At 37.6% G+C, this 20,541-nt stretch overlaps 1 protein-coding gene across 15 annotated transcripts in view; it reads left to right on the top strand.

The window, feature by feature from the left end:
- Nucleotides 1-20,541, top strand: part of LOC105499964 (APC regulator of WNT signaling pathway) — a 144,143-nt gene that overhangs the window by 19,965 nt on the left and 103,637 nt on the right. For 3 of the 15 annotated variants that reach the window (XM_024787153.2, XM_024787151.2, XM_024787150.2), the window contains exon 1: nt 11,290-11,382. The exons of 8 other annotated variants lie outside the window; for them this stretch is intronic. In XM_024787153.2, coding sequence (XP_024642921.2) covers nt 11,308-11,382 — 75 coding nt within the window. In that variant the 5' untranslated portion in view covers nt 11,290-11,307. Of the gene's footprint in view, nt 1-11,289; nt 11,383-11,637; nt 11,920-20,541 lie in introns of those variants that run through there. 4 more of the 15 variants (XM_024787155.2, XM_071098601.1, XM_011772857.3 and 1 more) reach the window with 2 other exon arrangements.

The following is a 20,541-nucleotide window of genomic DNA, read 5'->3' as shown; positions in this document are numbered from 1 at the left end:
ACATAATTTTGTAGTCTATACTTTTAAAAAATTCAGCATGTAGCAAGAGGAACGAAAGACATTCAAAAAGGAAGAAAATGGTATAGCATTGGGCAATGCCATGTGCAGTTATTCAATATAATATTTTAAAAGTTTATATTTTCTCATTCAAGGTAAGACTTTGGGAATATTGGTATAAGAACAAAAGTCTTTTGACCCAAGGCTTTGGTTTAAAGTTCTAAATGCCATTACTGTGCCCTGTATTTATGAAAATAAGCACCCAATTTTGTTTTTAACATCAGTATTGAGATTTTTCTTATCAATTATGATGTATTTTAAGGGCTGATTTGTGTGTTATAAACTGATTTATCAGGTAATCTGGGCATTTTAGGACATTTTAAATATTAAATGAATGATCATCTTAATCTTGTTTTCTTGGGAAAAAGGCTTTAAAAAAAACCATCCTATGTGCTACTCTTTCTTGAATCCACAGTGCATAAACATTTGGTGCTGTTTTGGTGACCTTGAGTCACTAAGCTCCTCAGTGTTAAAATGGTATCTTTATGAATACAGTTGGTATTGTAAAATTGTACTTTTGGGGGCAGTCTTGTAGCTGTTTTAGGTTTTAAGTAGAGATCAAAGTAAAAAAAAAAAAATTGAACAAGACATACTTAAAAAAAAATACGCAGGCAAGCATAAAATCTTGTTTTAAACATTTAACTTAAAAAAATAAATCAGAATTTTTCCCCCCATAGAAAAGGATAGTTTAAAATGAGCGTGTCCAACCCACAGCTTTGAATGTGGCCTAACACAAATTCATAAACTTTCTTAAAACATTATGAGGCTTCTTTGCAATTTTTTTTTAAGCTCATTAGCTGTCGATAGTGTTATTGTGGTTTTTTTGCTGTTGTTGTTGTTTTGAGACAGTCTCTGTTGCTCAGGCTGGAGTGCAGTGTTGCGATCTCAGCTCACTGCAGCCTCCACCTCCTGGGTTGAAGTGATTCTCCTGCCTCAGCCTCCTGAGTAGCTGGGATTACAGGCGCCCACCACCATGCCCGCCTACTGGTTTTTTGTATTTTAGTAGAGATGGGGTTTCACCATGTTGGCTAGGCTGGTCTTGAACTCCTGACCTCAGGTGATCCGCCCGCCTCAGCCTCCCAAAGTGCTGAGAATACAGGCGTGAGCCACTGCGCCTAGCCAGTGTTAGTGTATTTTATGTGTGGCCCAAGACAGTTCTTCCAGTGTTGCTCAGGGAAGCCACGATATTGGACATCCCTGGAAAACACTGCATGTCCTGAAATTGGAGTTTTAGCAGATTAGGACATGTTAAGAATTTAGAAAAATAAAGGTCTTACGCACAGTTTTTCTAAATCTTTTGTTAATTGGGTAAAATGGTTGCCAGAGGTGATTGTGTTTTTTTGTTTTATCAATATCATAGAATTTATAAACTTTTTTATAGAGTATATGACTTAAAGGAGTTTTTTTTTTTTTCCTGCAATCATATTTTCCAGTTGAAAAAGCTTTTGGCCATTAAATTTAGCTATAAATTAGTAATAGTGTGCATATGATTTCTGATTATTTTTCCTCTTGAGTCAGAACTAGAAACTGGTCCTGTAATATTTGTGGATCTTGTTCTAATTATATATCCCTTTATATTTGAAATACTTAGTATTTTCATTGCCTCTATGGTGAATTCTGAGTTTTTTAACCTAACACACATATTGAAATCTCTGCCCTGAAAAATTCCTAAACATCCTTGAAGTCTAGTTCTGTTACTACTTTCTCTCTGAAATCTTTTTTGATTACCTAGCTGGAAACTATCTAATCTTCCATTCTTTAACAATACATTCCCTTGTATTAAAACTTATGCTGTAAATGTCTTAGTCCCCTTGTAGATTATAAATTGTCTTATTATTGTATCATCCACATTCATACATTGAACAAGAAGTACCAAGCACTGTTATAGATGTGACAGAAACAGCGGTGTAGGAGAATCTTGGTTCTGGTCTTCATGGGATTTATATTCCACTTTGGAAAACAATGATGAAGAGAGACAGAAAATTAAATAAATCATAGATAGAGCTTTTCTGATCTCAAATGCTTAGAATATGAAACTCCATGATGTGGTAGAAAGTTTGAGGATGGCACCAGTGTGTTGATAAGGTGATCATGGAAGTTGTGATCTTTGAAAATTCGACTTTTTTTTTTTTTTTGAGACAGAGTCTTGCTCTGATGCCCTGGCTGGAGTTCGGTGGCACATCTCGGCTCAGTGCAAGCTCCGCCTTCCAGGTTCATGCCATTCTCCTGCCTCAGTCTCCTGAGTAGCTGGGACCACAGGCGCCCGCCACCACGCCTGGTTAATTTTTTGTATTTTTTGTTTTTTTAGTAGAGACAGGGTTTCACCATGTTAGCCAGGATGGTCTTGATCTCCTGACCTCGTGATTCGCCCACCTTTGCCTCCCAAAGTGCTGGGATTACAGGCGCGAGCCACCGCGCCAGGCCAATAATTTGATATTTATGCCAAAACCTGAATGACACAAAGAACTAGTCATTTGAAGATCTGGAAACAGAATGTTTGAGGCTGAAGGAAAGTTAATTCTAAGACATAAGAAAGAGGTGGGTGGAAAAGGACGGGAAAAGTGATTAAGAATGGGATCTAGATTATGTAGAGTTGTAAACCAAGGTAAGGAATTTAAAATTTATTCTAATTTCACTGGGAAGCCAATGAACAGTTTGAAGTTTTTAAGGGCTCATGTCATTACATTGGGTCCACCCAGGATAATCTCCCGATTTTAAGGCCAGCTAACTAATAAACTTAATTTTACCTGCCATGTTCCTTTTACCATATAATGTAGTATATTCACTAGAGTAACACCAGAGGGCAAGTCTTGAGGGCCTAAATGCTGCCAAATTTTGTATGCATAGGTTTTATTTAACCTAATAACTATTTAATATCTTACAAGGGCAGTGAAGCAGAGCTAACTTAGGGTAGCTGAGTTGTTGAGTCATCACAGTTTTTCTGATTTCTTTTGCCTTTACTGATATGCCCGATATGCCCACTCCTTGGCATTACCTCTTATTTGCCAGTGCCCATACGATAACCGCAAACTCTGTTTCTGTTTAGTTATTTAACTAAATTAACATAAAGATATCTCCTGCATTTAAAGAAATTTTGTTCTAGATATTTTCCAGAGAGATCTGTATTTTCTCATGGATAAAAATTTATGAGTGGATTCATTGTAGATTCTAAAAGGACATTTTCAAACCTGTTTGAGTGTTCTTATTTTTACCTATTCTGATTATAATTCATTCATTCAATAAATATCAAGTACCTACTGCTGCAGAGCCAACTACTATGTAGTAAGCATCAGAATGATAACAGTTGAACAAGTAACTTCTTATGAGGGATGAGGCTTGAAAAAGTACAAGGTGCTCTGAGAGGTACCTTAGTGAAGGAAACTGCTGCTGAGACATGGAGGATGAGGCAATATAGTCAGCATTGGCTTTGAAGTCAGACTCCCATTTCACTGTTGGTTGAATTTGGATACTTTTTAAAATTTCTTTGAGCCTAAATTTTCCATGCGTGTGAATAGTGATACCTTTATCTCTCTAGAAGTTTTGTTAGGATTAGATTAGATTGAATATATGAAAATGCCTAACATAATGTTTGCCACTGGTTTAGAAGCATATTTATCATGAAACTAATAAAGTTTAGTGAACCTAATTGCATGGCCCTTTCTAAGGCCCTTGCAGGAGCAGCCCTAGCAATCTTGAATTAATTTATGTTTTTCTTAAAGACCCTCCCACCCACCTGCCCCTTTATTATAGTATTATAGGCTCCTGGTCACCACAAAATCTGAATCTGCTTTTGGCCACAGGTTAAGTGAGAAACAAATGTTAATTTCTCTCTCCTCTAATGTTGTAACTTCAGTTTGTGTCCAACCTAGAAGTACTTAACTTAAAAAAAATGGAAAGAAATTATATATATTAGGTTGTAGGAATTTTATAAAATGCAGAAAAACTAAAATTCTTGTAATTCCTAGGGAGGAAACGTGATATTTTATCTCTCCCTGCTTTTCCCTTTTAAAATTTATTTTTTATTTTTTAAAAGCTAGTTTATATCATATTAAACACAATATTCTGCATTTTCATATAATATATGGATTACATAATTATATATCATATAATTATATTTTACAACATAATTTTGTCTTGTAAATGTGCCAAAAGTATAATTAACCAAGCTGTTGTTAGTAATCATTGAGGTTTTTTCTAACATTTCAGTAGTATAAGTAATGCCGAATTACAAATCTTTGTAGAGGTATCTGTATATAGAATAATTTCTTTTAATTGGCTTGCTTGAGTATAAGAATTGTCCTTGTCCATTTTCTGCTACTATAACAAAATACCTGAGACTTGGTAATTTATAATGAACAGAAATTTATTGATTCATAGTTACAGGAGCTAAGACGTCCAAGAGCATGGTACCAGCATCTGTTGAGGGCCTTCTTACTGTGTCATCCCAAGGTGGAAGGAGGAAGGACAGGAGTGGCCCAGAGCAAGCAAGGGATCAAATTTGTAGCCTCAGGCTTTTTAATAAAAGACATTAATCCATTACTGAGGGTAGAACATTAATACCTCCCATTAGGCTCCAGCTCCCAACACTGTTGCATTGGGGATTAAATTTCTAAAACAGGCTTTTGGGGTACATACTCAAATCATAGTAAACATTTTACACATTTTAAAGACTTATGTGACCTCACTGACCCTACAATATTATTTTAAAATATCATTGCCTATTTTTATAGTACTCTTGTGTTTATTTCTATTTCTTTGATCATTTGAAATAGTAAAACATTCTTCCATGGTTTTTTGTTTTATTTTGTTTTGTTTTGTTTTTATAGACAGAGTCTTGCTCTGTTGCCTAAGCTGCAGTGCAGTGGCGCGATCTCAGTTCACTGTAGCCTCCGCCTCCCAAGCTCAGGTGATTCTTGTGCCTCAGCATCCCGAGTATCTGGGACTACAGGCATGTGCCACCTTGCCTGGCTAAGTTTTGTATTTTTAGGAGACACGGGGTTTCACCATGTTGGCCAGGCTAGTCTCAAACTCCTGGCCTCAAGTGATCTGCCCACCTTGGCCTCCCAAAGTGCTGGGATTACAGGCATAAGCCACTGCACATGACCAGAACATTCTTCTATGTATTTATTAGTCCTTCATATTTTTTCTCATGTTAATTGCCAGTGCTTATTGCAAGATACCTGGAAAGCTTTTGACAGAAAGAAGTAAGTTTCTTTCTCCTCTAAGCAAGTCCTGAAGCTGTGTAACACTCCAAATTAAAAGGCTGTTTCAAAATGGTTTCCCTACTGTAGTGCAGTGGGAACTTTGATAGCAGAATCTAAAGCAGTGCTTGGTGTTTCTCACCCCTGGCAGCACATACTAAAGCTTGGGCACTACCCACAGATTGTTTCTTGGTGTTTTAAAAGCTCCTCAGAGTACTGAAGGTATTCTGCAGTGTAATAACTAAGCTCAGAAACTCAGTCCCATGGCTGCATCACCACATTCGTTTTTCCACATACAGGGGCCAGAGTTTTAACTTAAAATATTCCATTTCCTCAGTAGAAGGTTATATTTTACAATAATATTATTTAACAATTGCTATACTATTATTCCATGAGGGCATTTTAATTGAATGCCTTTTGTGGGTTAATTTAAAATCACTTCTTAAAATAATATTTAATGAACACCTATGTAGAAAACATTGTGATATACACCATGAGATACGAGAGAAAATCAGGTGTGGGCTTTTCCCTTGGGATTTTTATAGTCGGGAATGGGATAGGAGGTGTATATACACAAGAACAAAATGTATTTGTGCCATAAAAGATGGAGGAACAATGAAGGGAAGAGGAGATGAATTGATTCTAGGTGGATTGCTGGATTACTTCATGGGAAATTATGTTTAAGCCAAACCATGATTTGGGCCAGTAGAGCAATTAATCATCCTTTACTTTAAAAAATTCAGTTTTTAAAGCTTGTTCATAATACATAATGATCCTTATTACAGCTCTGCAAGATAAGTCAGTTATTCCCATTTTATAGATGGAGTAGTCAAGTCTTAGAAAAATTAAATGACTTTTCCAGTGTTATCAAGCTACAAAGTGAAAGATTCAGAACTTGACCCTAAGTCTTCAATCTCCATATGCTGGAGCCTTCTAAAGTATCTCAGTAGAGTAGCAAAGAGCTATACGAGCAAGAAGCTATAAGTTTTAGAAAGGGCTGATTAGTTAATTTTATTATTAGGATGCAAATTCTGAAATAGTTGGAGATAAAGCTATCGTATGGTCAGCAGAATAATGGCTCCCTACAAATGTCTGCTTCCTAGTCCCCAGAATCCATGAATATGTTAGGTTATGTGACAAAAGGGAATTAAGATGGCTAATGAGGTAACTTGAAAATAGGAAGATCATCCTGGATTATTGAGGTGGGCCAAATGTAAGGGTCTTTAAAGCGTAGCTTACTTAAGAGTGGAAGAGGGAGGCTGAAAAATGAGAGTCAGAGAAGGAAAGTTGAGAAGGAGCAAGGTCAGTCCTATAGAATGAGAAAGACTCAATTCAACATTGCTTGCTCTGAAGATGAAGGCAAAGTGCTATGAACCATAAAATGCAGTGGATCTGTAGAAGCCAGAAAGGATAAGGAAACAGATTCCCCCTTGGAGCCTCTAGAAAGAAGTGCAGCCTTGCAGACACCTTGATTTTAGCTTAGTGAGACCCATTTTAGACTTCTAACCTACAAAACTGTAAGTTATCAAGTTTGTGTTTTAAGACACAAAATTGTGGTAATTTATTTTGGCAGCCATAGGAAATTTAATACGCTTAGGACGTATTTTAGTGTAGGAAGACTAATTAACATGACCTCAGGGCACTCCATGACTAAACTCCAAACTGTCTCAGTTCCACTGTCAGCAGTGGAAAGGCATGGAATGTTCTTGATCAAAAGTGTGAAGAAGGCCGGGCGCAGTGGCTCAAGCCTGTAATCCCAGCACTTTGGGAGGCCGAGATGGGCGGATCACGAGGTCAGGAGATTGAGACCATCCTGGCTAACATGGTGAAACCCCGTCTCTACTAAAAAAATACAAAAAAAATTAGCCGGGCGAGGTGGCAGGTGCCTGTAGTCCCAGCTACTCAGGAGGCTGAGGCAGGAGAATGGCGTAAACCCGGGAGGCGGAGCTTGCAGTGAGCTGAGATCCGGCCACTGTACTCCAGCCTGGGTGACAGAGCGAGACTCCGTCTCAAAAAAAAAAAAAAAAAAAAAAAAAAAAAAAGTGTGAAGAACTATTTTGATGTTTGCTGATTAGAAAGGATATTGGCGAGAGGAAAATTAATTAAGATTCTGTTAGATGCTAGGAACACTTCTTTTGAGACTCACTCCTTGAGGTAACATAGAACATACAGGTAAGTCTTGCCCGTAGAAGACTATGACTATATCTCCCGGTCCTGAGTGGCTACTCACGTCCGTAATCACAGCACCTTGGGAGGCCAAGGCAGGAGGATCACCTGAGGTCAGGAGTTCGAGGTTACAGGGAGCTATGTTCACGCCACTACACTCCAGCCTCTGGGTGACAGAGCAAGACCTTGTCCCTAAAAAAAAAGGGAGATAGTTAGATGGATGGATAGATAGATATAGATAAAGATAGACACATAGGTCAAGATCTCCCACTTAGTTTATACATCACTGAAAATCTCATTGCCATTGTAACATTTCACCTCATTCTCGTATCCCATGAAAAATACAGAACCAATTTAGCACACATCTAACTTATCTCTTCTTAGACTTTTCCATCGTACCATAACTAACTATAAATCCAAACACAAAGGTTTCTAAATCTGAGCTTTATTTGATGCCTTAGTACCTGTAGAAGTTAAATTTACACTAGTAACTGTTTTTTCAATGCATAATTATTATTTTGAAAGAAAAAAACTTGTTGATATCTGTAGGCATAACTCTATTCTATGTCTAAGGCCTTCAGTAAAGAGAAATAGTTTATCAATAAAGTACCAGAGTCAGTTAAGACGACTGAAAGGAGCACTAATTTTAACTCATTTTACACTAGTTAATGTTGTCCGTATTCTACTTGTCAGTTTTTTAAACCACAAGTCTTAAATTAGGCCAAAAGTGCCTAGGTAAAAATGGAATGGAAAGGATTTTGTGTGTGTGTGTGTGTGTTTTTAGATAGAGTCTTGCTTTGTTACTGAGGCTGGAGTGCAGTGGTGTGATCTCGGCTCACTGCAGCCCCCGCCTTCCAGATCCAAGAGATTCTCGTGCCTCAGCCTCCCAAGTAGCTGGGGAATGGAATATTTAAGACATTAAGAATCCTATTAATTCTATTTAGTCATTTTTTTTGTAGCTGCAGAAGGTTCAGAAGGGTTTTTTAAGTTGAATTATATGTTCATATTTACAGCATTTACATATGAAACCATTTACTAAAAGCAGTGAAGCGGGTTATAACAAACACTGATACTGAAAATAAGAGATATGTTTGTCAGTGTGGTCTTTAAACAGTATTACACAATTTATTTCTGTTTCATTTTGATCAGGAAAAAATTGCATATATATAGAGAGAGATGTGGTCTCTGTTGCGCAGGCTGGAGTACAGTGGTGAGATCTCAGCTCACTGCAACCTCCACCTCCTGGTTCAAGTGATTCGCCCACCTCAGCCTCTTGAGTAGCTGGGACCACATGTGCGTGCCACCACAGCTGGCTAATTTTTTTGTATTCTTGGTAGAAATGAGGTTTTACCATGTTGCTCATGCTGGTCTTGAACTCCTGAGCTCAAGCGATCTGGCCAAGCTCAAGAGATCTGGCCACCTCAGCCTCCCAAATTCCTGGGATTATAGGCATGAGGCACTGCACCCCGCCCAGAAAATATTTTTAATGCATATATATATATATATATGTAGTATAAATAACATCTTCAATTAAATAGAGATGGCAGAAGCTTTATTCTGAGGTATGTACAAACTTGGTAACACAAGGTAATGCTTCAGTAATTTTCCATGTTGAAATTTGGCGCAATATACTTTGATTATATATCTATATTTAATTATGGTTTTTAAAATAGCTATGCAGTTTTAAAAATTCAAACTAAACTTTTGTGGGAACTCTACTGGTTTGAAAAATATTACTGAGTAATTGGCAACATTGTAAAATATAAAATTTTTGACTTGGCTTTCTTTTAGATTTGAAGCATAGTGACTAATAAATATATAATTGTCATAGTTTTCTTTACAACTCTGTCATTTAAGTCACTGATGAGTATCTATGATACATGCAGTAAAAATTTAGACAAACATTTTGGCTACAAATTGGTTTACTAAAAGCTTGAATCATAGTCTGAGTCAAGAGTAATAGGCTTACAATTGTGTCTTAGGGTACTAAGAAGTTCTTTTGAGGAGCTTTTAAATTGTATTCTTTGTTTTGAAAAACTTTTCCTTCTGGAAGTTCTAGGCCTTATGAGAAATTACCTATTCTGAATTTGTCACAAATAATGATGTAAATAAGTCCTGTGCAGTGAATCATGTGCTTTCAGTAAGAGGATTTTGAAAGCCTTTTGTAAAACGAAGTCATTCTCATAATAGAGTTATTTAGGATAGAATCAAATTGATTTACATGCTTTATTTATTTCAAATATGAAGGGAAATTGTTTCTAAATATATTTAAACTTTTAATAGAACAGTAGTATGCCATCAGTGTGGAAATAACTCACTTGTTAATTAAATAAATATTTAGGGTATATTTGCTATATATCAGGCATTATAACACAAGGACTAATGAAGGAGGGAAAAAAACAAAAGCACGAAAGAAGAGCAGAAATAGCTCCATAATCTCACTTTCCGGGGATAACCTCTACAGACATTTTGTTGAGTGTCTATTACTTTTCTGATATATACATTTTTTAATAAAATGGAATTGCCTCAAATATGCTATTTAATAGCTTGTTTCTTTTCACACTATTTGAAAATTAAGAAAAGATATAATGTATCTTTATAATATGCTTCATTTAAAAACTTTAAGTTTAAGCCGGGTACAGTGGTTCATGTCTGTGTCTGTAATCCCAGCACTTTGAGAGGCCGAGGTGGGCGGATCATGAAGTCAGGAGATTGAGACCATCCTGGCCAACATGGTGAAACCCCGTCTGTACTAAAAATACAAAAATTAACTGGGCATGGTGGCATGTGCCTGTAGTCCCAGCTACTCAGGAGGCTGAGGCAGGAGAATCGCTTGAACCTGGGAGGTGGAGGTTGCAATGAGCCGAGACTGCACCACTGCACTCCAGCCTGGCAACAGAACAAGACTCCATCTCAAAAAAAAAAAAAAAAAAAAAAAGTGAAATATAGTATCCTTTTAAATTTTAAATAGATAATAGAAACTGGTTTCCCCCCATTTAAACCAGAATTTAAGTTTAACTTTATAAATTCTTGACAATTTGGATTTTGTCATTCAACCTCATAAAATTAGTTATTTAAGCTTCACCTGGTTAGGTTTAAATGCAATGCAATTTGCGTTAAAATACTACATTAAAGCCTCAGATTTGTAGTTGCTAACAGCACTTCTATGTATGTGTTAGGGACTGCTCTAAATACTGCTTCATATATATTAACTCTTCTATTCTGTACTTCTATTCCCATTTTATAGAGGAGGAAATTGAAACACTGAGAGGTTAAGTAACTAAAGTTGCAGAGCTAGAGTGACAGGAGTAAAGCTTCAACCCAGGCAACCCAGACTTCAGAGTTCTCATCTCAACTGCTAAGCTGCTAGCATAGCTTTTCTGGTAACTATTTTTAATTCAAATATAGTTCGAGTGATCTATCTAACAAGTCATCACTCTAACAACTCGGTGACTTGTAATGTAAAATTATTCGTTGTAATACATTTAATATAATTGTTTCTTTGTGCTGTGCTGCAAAAATCATAGCAAATGAGATGTAATTTATTACTCTCCCTCCCACCTCTATTACTCTCCCTCCCACCTCCAGCATCTTGTGCTAATCCCTCTGCCCTGCGGACCTCCCCCCACTCTATTATGCGTGTCAACTCCCATCAACTTCCTTGCTTGCTGGGGACTGGGGCCGTGAAGGCATACCCCCCGAGGGGTGCGGGGCTAGGGCTAGGCCGGCTGTGCGGTTGGGCGGGGCCCTGTGCCCCTCTGCGGAGTGCGGGTCGGGAAGCGGAGAGAGAAGCAGCTGTGTAATCCGCTGGATGCGGACCAGGGCGCTCCCCATTCCCGTCGGGAGCCCGCTGATTGGCTGGGTGTGGGCGCACGTGACCGACATGTGGCTGTATTGGTGCAGCCCGCCAGGGTGTCACTGGAGACAGAATGGAGGTGCTGTCGGACTCGGAAATGGGGTAGGTGCTGGAGCCACCATGGCCAGGCTTGCTGCAGGGGGAGGGGGAAGGTGGTTTTCCCTCGCACTGTCTTAAACCGATGGTCTTTCCTTGGCACGGGGTCCACTGCCGCATGCCAAACGAGGAGGCAGGGGCGTAGCCCCCCCCCCGCCCCCCACTGCAGCACTGGAGATGGATTTCCTGTACTTCAGATCCAGGGTTTTTGACAGAAGAGGAAGAAGGGGGAGGGGTAGAAGGGTTAAGGGGAGTCTGCTAAGAAAAAGCTGTTTTTGAAACTAGAAGGGGTTTTTGTTTTTATAATGCCATTTGACAGAGTGGAATAACAGTATCTAAGGAAACGGGTAGAGGACAACAAAGAATGGGCATATTCATGACGAGGAGCAAAAGCTCTAGCCCATTGAAAGGCTTCTTTTCCTCCCTGGCGACAAGGACACATGCAGTGGTGGCCAAAAGAGAGAGGAGACAAAACCGCTGCAGATGGCTGATGTGAATCTAGTGGAAAGAGCTACTGGGAATGAGAGAAAGAGGAGGAGGCAGGTACTGCAGAGTGTGAGTGGTGGTGTTGGTTGATGAAATATTGGTCACCAGTAGTGTGCCTGCTTTTGTAAAACATCTAAGTAAACTCCCTGTGAATAGGGTGGCAAAAAGATACCAGTGTCTTTGTTAGTTACAAAATGCAGTGGTAGTGGCTTTTTGCGGATGACTGCAGTAGTGCTTTTTCTCTCTCTGTTAGGCTGAAAAGACAACTGCAGAGGAATAAGAAATCGTGCAGCAAATGCTGGGGGTAGAAGCCCATTTACAAGAAGCCATAGTTTATAAATGCAGCCTGAACAGGAGAAAAAAAATTACTGTTTTTTAAAGTAGGAAAAATGTCAGGCTATAAATGTTTTGTCAGTGGAATGTATTGGACACTTTGATTCTACATCACGAAAGAGATGCTCAAATTCTTTGATTTAACATAAATCCTATAGGAAATCTTAATAAATTATGTATGAAACAGTGGATCTTTTCCTTTGTTAGTGAAGCGTTTATGCCATTAATTAGGTCATTCAAGAGCAAACCACTTTATAATGTAAATTACTTTATGAAAAATTATGGTGAACAAATTTTTGTAGGCCTAATATTAAAGACCTATATTTAAGTAATTTTATATTTCTCTTTGGTTGCTTTTAGATAACACTGAATAATATTTTAAAGCAACATGACTTTTCTTCTAGATGTATTTCTGTCTAGTGAATTCTCATATACTCTTGATATAAAGTGTATTTTGTTGAGCTTATTTTTTTTCCTTTACCTAAATGTAAAAGCCTATCTTTATGCATATTTATAGTAGCCAACCTGCCACACCTCCCCACTCCCTGAACAAGGATGGCAGTGGCTTTGTAAAGCCCTCCAGGGTCAGTGACAGTGCCTCTTTAATAATGTTTATGTAATAGAAAGTCCTAAGATGACCTATTATATTGTTTTAGTAATGTTTTCAAGATAATACAGAATTGGGCTGGCTTAGATAAATAAGATACATAAATTTTTCACTGATAAATTTAAACAGTTCTTTAAAAAATTATATCTGTTTTAAGAATTACTTGATCATGGATATCAGGATTGGTAGTACTTAGGAGCCGGGCGTGGTGGCCCATGCCTGTAATACCAGCTAAACAGGAGGCTGAGGGAAGCTGAGGCAGGAGGATCACTTGAGCCTCAGAGTTCAAGACCAGCCTGGGCAACCAAGCAAGACCTTATCTCAAAAAAAAAGTACTTAGAGTCTCTTTTTTTAAACCTAATGGAAACTATAGCTAGAACTAAAGATGTCACATTAAAATTCCAAATGAAGTTTAACAGCTAATATTACTTGGTTCTTTGAATTTCATTAGCATAGTGTTTGAGAGTCTATAAAATTATTATTTTTACATAAATTACCTTCTTTTACCATTTTAACAGCTCAGTGTAGCATTATTTTTATTTTAAATGTTAGAGACTCCTAATCAAGTATGTTATGACTTTATCCAAGGTCAAATATTGTATAACAGTGTGAAGAACCTAAGTCTTCTATTTTATTCTAATTCTATAAAACTATAATGCCTCTTATTACATACATACAAAATAATATATAACAGAGGTAATTTGAAAAGCAATGTAAGTCACTGACAAATTATTAAAAAAATGAAAAGGCAATCCTACTTGGTTGTGAATTTTTATCTACAATATAAGAATGCTTTATAAAATACCTGGTGACTAAGCAAATGGAGAAGCAGCAGTTTTCATGATGACATTCATAAACAACTTTTTAAAGATCGTGTTATTATCATATGAACACATCTAAGTAGAATAGTGTTAGATTGAGAGGTTTTTCTGAATTAAATAAGAAATAAAGAACTAAAGTTTATTTCATTCCTCTTGTAGTATATCTAATCTATGACTGAACTGTTGGCTTTAGTGGTCTTTGAAATTATTCACTGATATGGCGTGAATTGTGCTATTAAGGAATTTAAAATTAAATATTTATAAATGTTTTATGAACTGAATTTAAGCTATTGAAGTTTTTCTTTTTTCTTTTTTCTTTTCTTTTTTTTTTTTTTGGGCGGGGGGGGGACAGGGTCTCACTTTGTCGACCCAGGCTGGCGTGCAGTCGCAAACATGGCTCACTGTAGCTTCAACCTCCCAGACTCAAGTGATGCTCCCGCTTCAGCCCCCCAGGTAGCTGGGACTACAGGCGCACACCACCATGCATAGCTAATTTTTGTGTTTTTTGTAGAGATGGGGTTTCGCCAGGTTGCCCAGGCAGGTCTCGAACTTCTGAGCTCAAATGATCCTCCCACCTCAGCCTCCCAAAGTGCTGGGATTACAGGTGTAAGCCACCATGAAGTTTCTCATTTGCATTAATTGCTCTGTAGATTTTACCATTTTTGTCTGTTTTATAAACTATTACTCATTTTATGAAATTTAACCAATCTTTTATACTTGTGTATGTTTAAATGTTCTCTTCAATTTTGATCTCCCTTCTCCCCCTTTTCTTGTATTAGAATCTGAAACCTACTTATGTGGCACATAAAATGGGATAGAGTATTATGGTTCAGAAAAGATGGGTAATAGTTTAGGAAATACATTCACTACATATTTATTAGGATACCTTCTAAATATCATCTATGAAAGATGCTGGAGTCAAATAAGACATGTAAACTAATCTCTAAGAAACTCATGGTAGAATTATGTGAAATTTCATTGCAAGTTAAACACTGCTTTGGCTACTCCTAGGATATTTAAAGATTTATATAATCTAAGATATCCTCTAATTTAGAAGAATATGGTGGATTGCTCTTTGAAACACCGCTTTTTCATAAGATCTGCTTAGAGTCACAGAGATTTTTTGAAAACTAAATTACTTTTGAAGTACTAAGTATCTTGAATGTACAATGAAAACTTCCGTTAAGTGAATAGATAATGTTCTCAAAAGCTGATTTTGTAAATCAAATCATACATCAGTTGGTACAAGGTAAGCCTTCCCCCCTTTATTCTCACACCCTGCTCCCACTCCTCGTGTTTTTAAATATGCATACATTCTTGAGAAGTAGTTATCATCATTTTGTGAATCTATTTTTTTTACAGTTAATGAGATTTTTAAAAAAAAATTTATTGCGATAAACATAAAATTTACCATCTTAAGCACTTTTAAGTGTACAGTTCTGTGGCATTAAGTACATTCACATTGTTGTGCAACCATCACGACACCCATTTCTAGAAATTTTTAATCTTCGCTAATTAAAACTCTGTGCACATTAAACACTAACACGCCATTTTCCCCTCCCCCAACCCTTGGTAACCACCACTCCACTTTTTGTCTCAATGAATTTGACTATTCTAGGAACCTCAAATAAGAAAAACCATTTAATATTCATTCTTTTGCAACTGGCTTATTTCACTTAGCATAATGTCTCGAAGGTTTATCCATACTGTAGCATGTGTCAGAATTTCCTTCCTTGTTAAGTCTAAATGATGTTCCATTGCATGTATATGGCACATTTTGTTCATTTTTCTGTCAGTGGACACTTCAGGTTGTGTCCACCTTTTGTCTATTGTGAATAATGCTGCTACAAACATGGGTGTGCAAGTGTCTGCTTGGGTTTTACTTTTTTGTGTGTAATTTAATTTTTTGTGTGTTTTTAATTTACATAATTTTTGAACATTATTAACTCAATACTGTTTTTAAGATCTATTCATTTTACTTTATGTCTATCTAGTTTGTGATGCTAACTCTGCTGTATAGTATTCTATAGTACCTATCACTGTTCCTCCAGTGAAGGCCATAAGTTTTCTCCAAATCCCATTAACCACAAACACCTTTATGGTATACATTCTTGTACATGTCACCTTAGGGACTATGTTATTTACGTATTTCTGTATAACAAATTGTACCAAAACTTAGTGGTTTAAACAGTTCCTGTGGGGCAAGAATTCAGGAATGTCTTAGTTGGATGGTCTGACTCAGGCAGGATCTCTTATAAAGTTGCAGTCACGATGTCAGTCACAGATAAAGTCATCTGAAGGGCTTGACTAGACTGACGGATCTTCTTCCAAGATGGCTGACTCGCATAGTCTGTTTTTCATTGGCTACTGGCAAGAGACCTCAGTTCCTTGTCATGTGGGCCTCTCCATGGGGCTGCTTGAGTGTCTATAACATAGCAGCTGACTTCCCTCAATGATTCTAACAGAAAGGCCATTTATGACCTAGACTCAGAAGCCACACACCATCGCTTCTGCTGTATTTTCTTTATTAGAAGTGCATCACTAAGTCCAGCCTACCCAAGGGAGGAATTAGAATCCACCTCTTAAAGGAGTAGGGTGAAAGAATTTGTGATGTATTTTAAGATCATTACATTGACCATTGAAACAGTTTCATTGGATTTATCTCTGATAGAGGGATCTCTGGATTATAGGGCATTGTTTCCTATTTCAGATGTAACAAATTAACACAAATTTAGTGGTTTAAGACAACACAGATGGATTATCTTGCAGTCCTGGAGATCAGACACGGTTTTTACTGGACCGAAATCATGATATCAGTGGCTTTGCATTTCCTCCAGAGATTCTATGGAAGAATCAGTTTTCTTGCTTTTCTTCAGGTTCTTGGCATTCCTTGTCTCATGGCCTGTTTCTCCATCTTCAGTGCCAGCAGCGTTCTAAATCTCTCTCTGAATCTGACCCTCTGCTGCTCTTGTCACATTTTCTTCTCTGACCCTTCTGCCTCCTTCTTAAAAGAACCTTTGTGATTACATTGGGTCCACCCAGATAATCCAGGAAATCCTGCTTCAAGATCCTTAACTTAATCACATCTGCAAAGTTCCTTTAGCCACATAAGGTAACACATTCATAAGTTTTGGGAACTAGGATTTGGTCATCTTTGTGGGGCCATACACAGGCATACTCATCTGTTCTCCATTTTTTTAAGCTGAAGGATTTTTTTTAGTTATTTTTACTTTTGCGAATGAGTGTTACTTCCTTTTGGTAAATTCAGATTTTCATTTACCAAGTTTGTTTAAAGTATAGTGTAATATATAATGATCACCAAGATGGTAAGCAGATACTCATTGTTCAATTAGATGCTTGATTTTATCATCACTTAATGTATATCAGTGTATCAGCTACTTCTGACATAGTCTGTAATAGAAACGTTAAAGCAACACGGCCTTATTAAATTTCTCTTTGTACCTTGTAGACTTGTTAAAACACCATTTCCGTGGGCGCTCTGTTGAAACTTCAGCTTCCTTACACTGTGAAGTCACTAAAGCTTGATGTTGTTCCATTCCATATTTATACATTGTACCTCCTTCTGTTGTTCCCTGATTCCTTTGCACTGTATTTCAGCTAAATTAGATGACTATCTCTTTCCCCAAATATATATATCATTTTTCCAACCTCTGACCTTTGATCGTTCTTTTCCTTCTCCTGGAATACTGTCCTCATACTTATGTTTGTTATAATCATGCCATCTCTTAAGTTCCCTTCTAAAATGGCTTTTACTTTTTGAACCCTTTCCTCAGTTTTCTCAGCAAGGTATGACTTTTGTAGCATTCTCTGTCAGTGCTTTTCAACCCAAATTTGGCCTTGAATTCTAGGTGATTTCATCTTAGCCTGGGTCCCTTGTCAGAGTCCTGAAGCCAGGCCTTTTGTGAAATACTTTGGGAAGTCATCTAGGGGATATAGAAGTATAGACCTGAAAAGAGTGAGACAGAGAAAGAAGGACAGCTAGTAGAAACATGTTCTCAAGTTGGTCATCACTTTGGACAGTTGTGGTTTGACCTGCCAGGACTTTCTGAGGGACCATATAGAATGTAACTCTGAATTGTCCACCCAAGGGTAAGATTTGTATACTAGCTCCTGTTCCCCTTTGGTCAATAATTGCCCCATTAAGTGTTTAGTCTTTTATTGGTTGTACATGCATTAATGTTGGGAACACAGTGAGGTGTCAGAGATTCCCTAGGACAGAAAACAAAGGATACCTCGTGCCCCTGATGTGCCTTTCGTTTCCATCTGCAGTAAGCCGATTGCTGCAGCCAAGACAGTGTGAAGTGGGACACAAAAATCTATTTGTATACTGATCCTATTTACCCATTCTCTTGAATAGTCCCCCCTTTGCTAGATAATAAGCTACCTGAGAACAAGGAACTTGTCAACTTACTTTTCTCCTTATATTATTTTCCCAGAGCCACTGTAACAAAGTACCGTTGACTGATAACTTAAAAGAATAGAAATGTATTTTCTTACACTTCTGGAAGCTGGAAGTCTGAAATCAATGGGTTGGGAAGGTTAGTTCCTTCTGATGAGGGAGAATCAGTTCTGTGTCTCTTTCCTAACTTTTAATGGTTGCCTGAAATCCTTGGTATTCCTTGGCTTGACGCTTCCTCACTCCAATCTCTGCCTTTATTATCACATGGCATTCTCCCTGTGTGTCTCTGTGTCCCTGTTTCTTCACATGGTCTTCTTACAAGGTTGCTGAATTATCTTGTAAGCAGATATTCATTGTTAATTAGGTTCTTGGTTTTATCATCACTTAATTTATATCGATGTATCAGCTACTTCTGACATAGTCTGTAATAGAAACTGAGAAATATTAAAGCAACATGGCCTTATTAAATTTCTCTTTGTGTCTTTTAGACTTGTTGTAACACCATTTCTTTTTTTTTTTGAGACGGAGTCTCGCTCTGTCGCCCAGGCTGGAGTGCAGTGGCCAGATCTCAGCTCACTGCAAGCTCCGCCTCCCCGGTTTAAGCCATTCTCCTGCCTCAGCCTGCCGAGTAGCTGGGACTACAGGCGCCCGCCACCTCGCCCAGCTAGTTTTTTTTTTTTGTACTTTTTAGTAGAGACGGGGTTTCACCGGGTTAGCCAGGGTGGTCTCGATCTCCTGACCTCGTGATCCGCCCGTCTCGGCCTCCCAAAGTGCTGGGATTACAGGCTTGAGCCACCGCGCCCGGCCTAGACTTGTTGTAACACCGTTTCTATGGGCACTCTATTGAAACTTGATCTGTCATTGTCTTACCAGTCATTGAATTTAGGGCCCACTCTAATCCAGTATGACCTCATCTCAAACTTGATCCATTTATGAAGACTCTGTCCCCAAATAAGGTCATATTTGATGTAACATTGTTTGGGGTTTTTTTTTTTTTTTTCCCCCTCTGTTGCCAGCCTAGAGTAGCTTCTGGGCTCAAGCAGTCCTCCCAACTCAGCCTCCGAAGTAGCTAGGATTACAAACATGTGCTTCCACAGCTGGCTAATTTTTAATTTTTTTTCTTAAGGACAGGGTCTCACTATATTGCACAGGCTGGTCTCGACCTCCTGTCTACCAGTGATCCTCCCACCTCAGCTTCCCAGAGTGCCGGGATTACAGGTGTGAGCCACTGTGCTCACACCTATAACATACCTTTTTATGAAACACAGTTCAACCCGTAACACTCCCTTAATACTTGGTACCTTGTGAATAATAAGATACCTAAATATGGTACATTGTGAATAACAAGGTGTATTGTTTTCTTTTAATGGAAAAGTCATCTTAGACATTCTCTGAATTTGTGCCCTCTCTCTCTGTTGTCTGCCCTCTGTGGCTGATAATGCACCCTTTCTGTTCCTTCTTACATGTATATTTGTCTTTTATATGGCTATCGCTGAGTAAAGCATTTTGGGAATTACAAAAGCTAAGTATTAGATATAGACCTTGTCTTCAAGATGTTTATGCTCCAGCTGGGAAGACAAAACACCCCAAGGTAAAATGGAATAATTAGAGAACAGTTAGGCCAAATCGTATAGTATTTACTGTTCAGTTAGCAGGAAGATTCATTATTGGCCAGAGATGTCAGGAAGGTTTTGTGTAAGCAACTGAGCTGGGCCTTAAAGGATGAGGATATCTTATAAGAGCAGAGGAAAAAAGGATGTGGTATTCAGAAAGGGGAAGAGTTATAAACAAAAATGCAAAGGTAAGAAAGAGTTTGTAGAGAAAAGTGAGGAGAGACTTACTTGAGGAAGGTTATCTTGGAACTTAATAGGCATTAAGTTTGGAAGGTAGACTATTATCAGATATAATAGATTGTGAACACTGGACCGAAGTTATACAGTCTTTAAGAGCATGAGCATTAAAAACAAATACAGATTTGAATTCTGGCATAGCCTCTTGATCTGTGTTCTTAGGAAAGTTATCTACTGTTTTGAAGTTCCATTTTTCTTAACTCAGAAATGCGTAACACTACCTCATAGGTGGTTGTGAGGATTAAATGAGTTAATATATAGAAAGCATTTATAGTACATCGGATATTGTAAGTACTAAATAAATATCAGACTTTCTGAATTTCACATATCAAATACATGAAAAATTACAAACAAAGGATTTGTAATTTATATATATATAGGATTTAAATAATATGCTATAGTCAGTAAAGAGTTATAGAACTTCATATACTTTTCCTTTTAAAAACTTTTTAGTACAATATCTATGAAAATTAGTCATGTTCTTGACTACAAGACAAACCTTTAAAAATTTTCAAATGGTAACAATTTTATAAGCAATAGTCTTCCATTAATCTAATAAACAATATATCAATGACAATAAAAAGATGACTCAAAAAGCCTTATATACCTAGCAATCGAGATGAATCTTTGAAGTATCCCGTAGATCAA

The sequence above is a fragment of the Macaca nemestrina genome, chromosome 6 (assembly GCF_043159975.1).
Source record: "Macaca nemestrina isolate mMacNem1 chromosome 6, mMacNem.hap1, whole genome shotgun sequence".
NCBI classification, from domain to species: Eukaryota; Metazoa; Chordata; class Mammalia; order Primates; family Cercopithecidae; genus Macaca; species Macaca nemestrina.
Note: the sequence above shows the minus strand (reverse complement) of the source record. Positions and strands in the feature narration are given on the sequence as shown.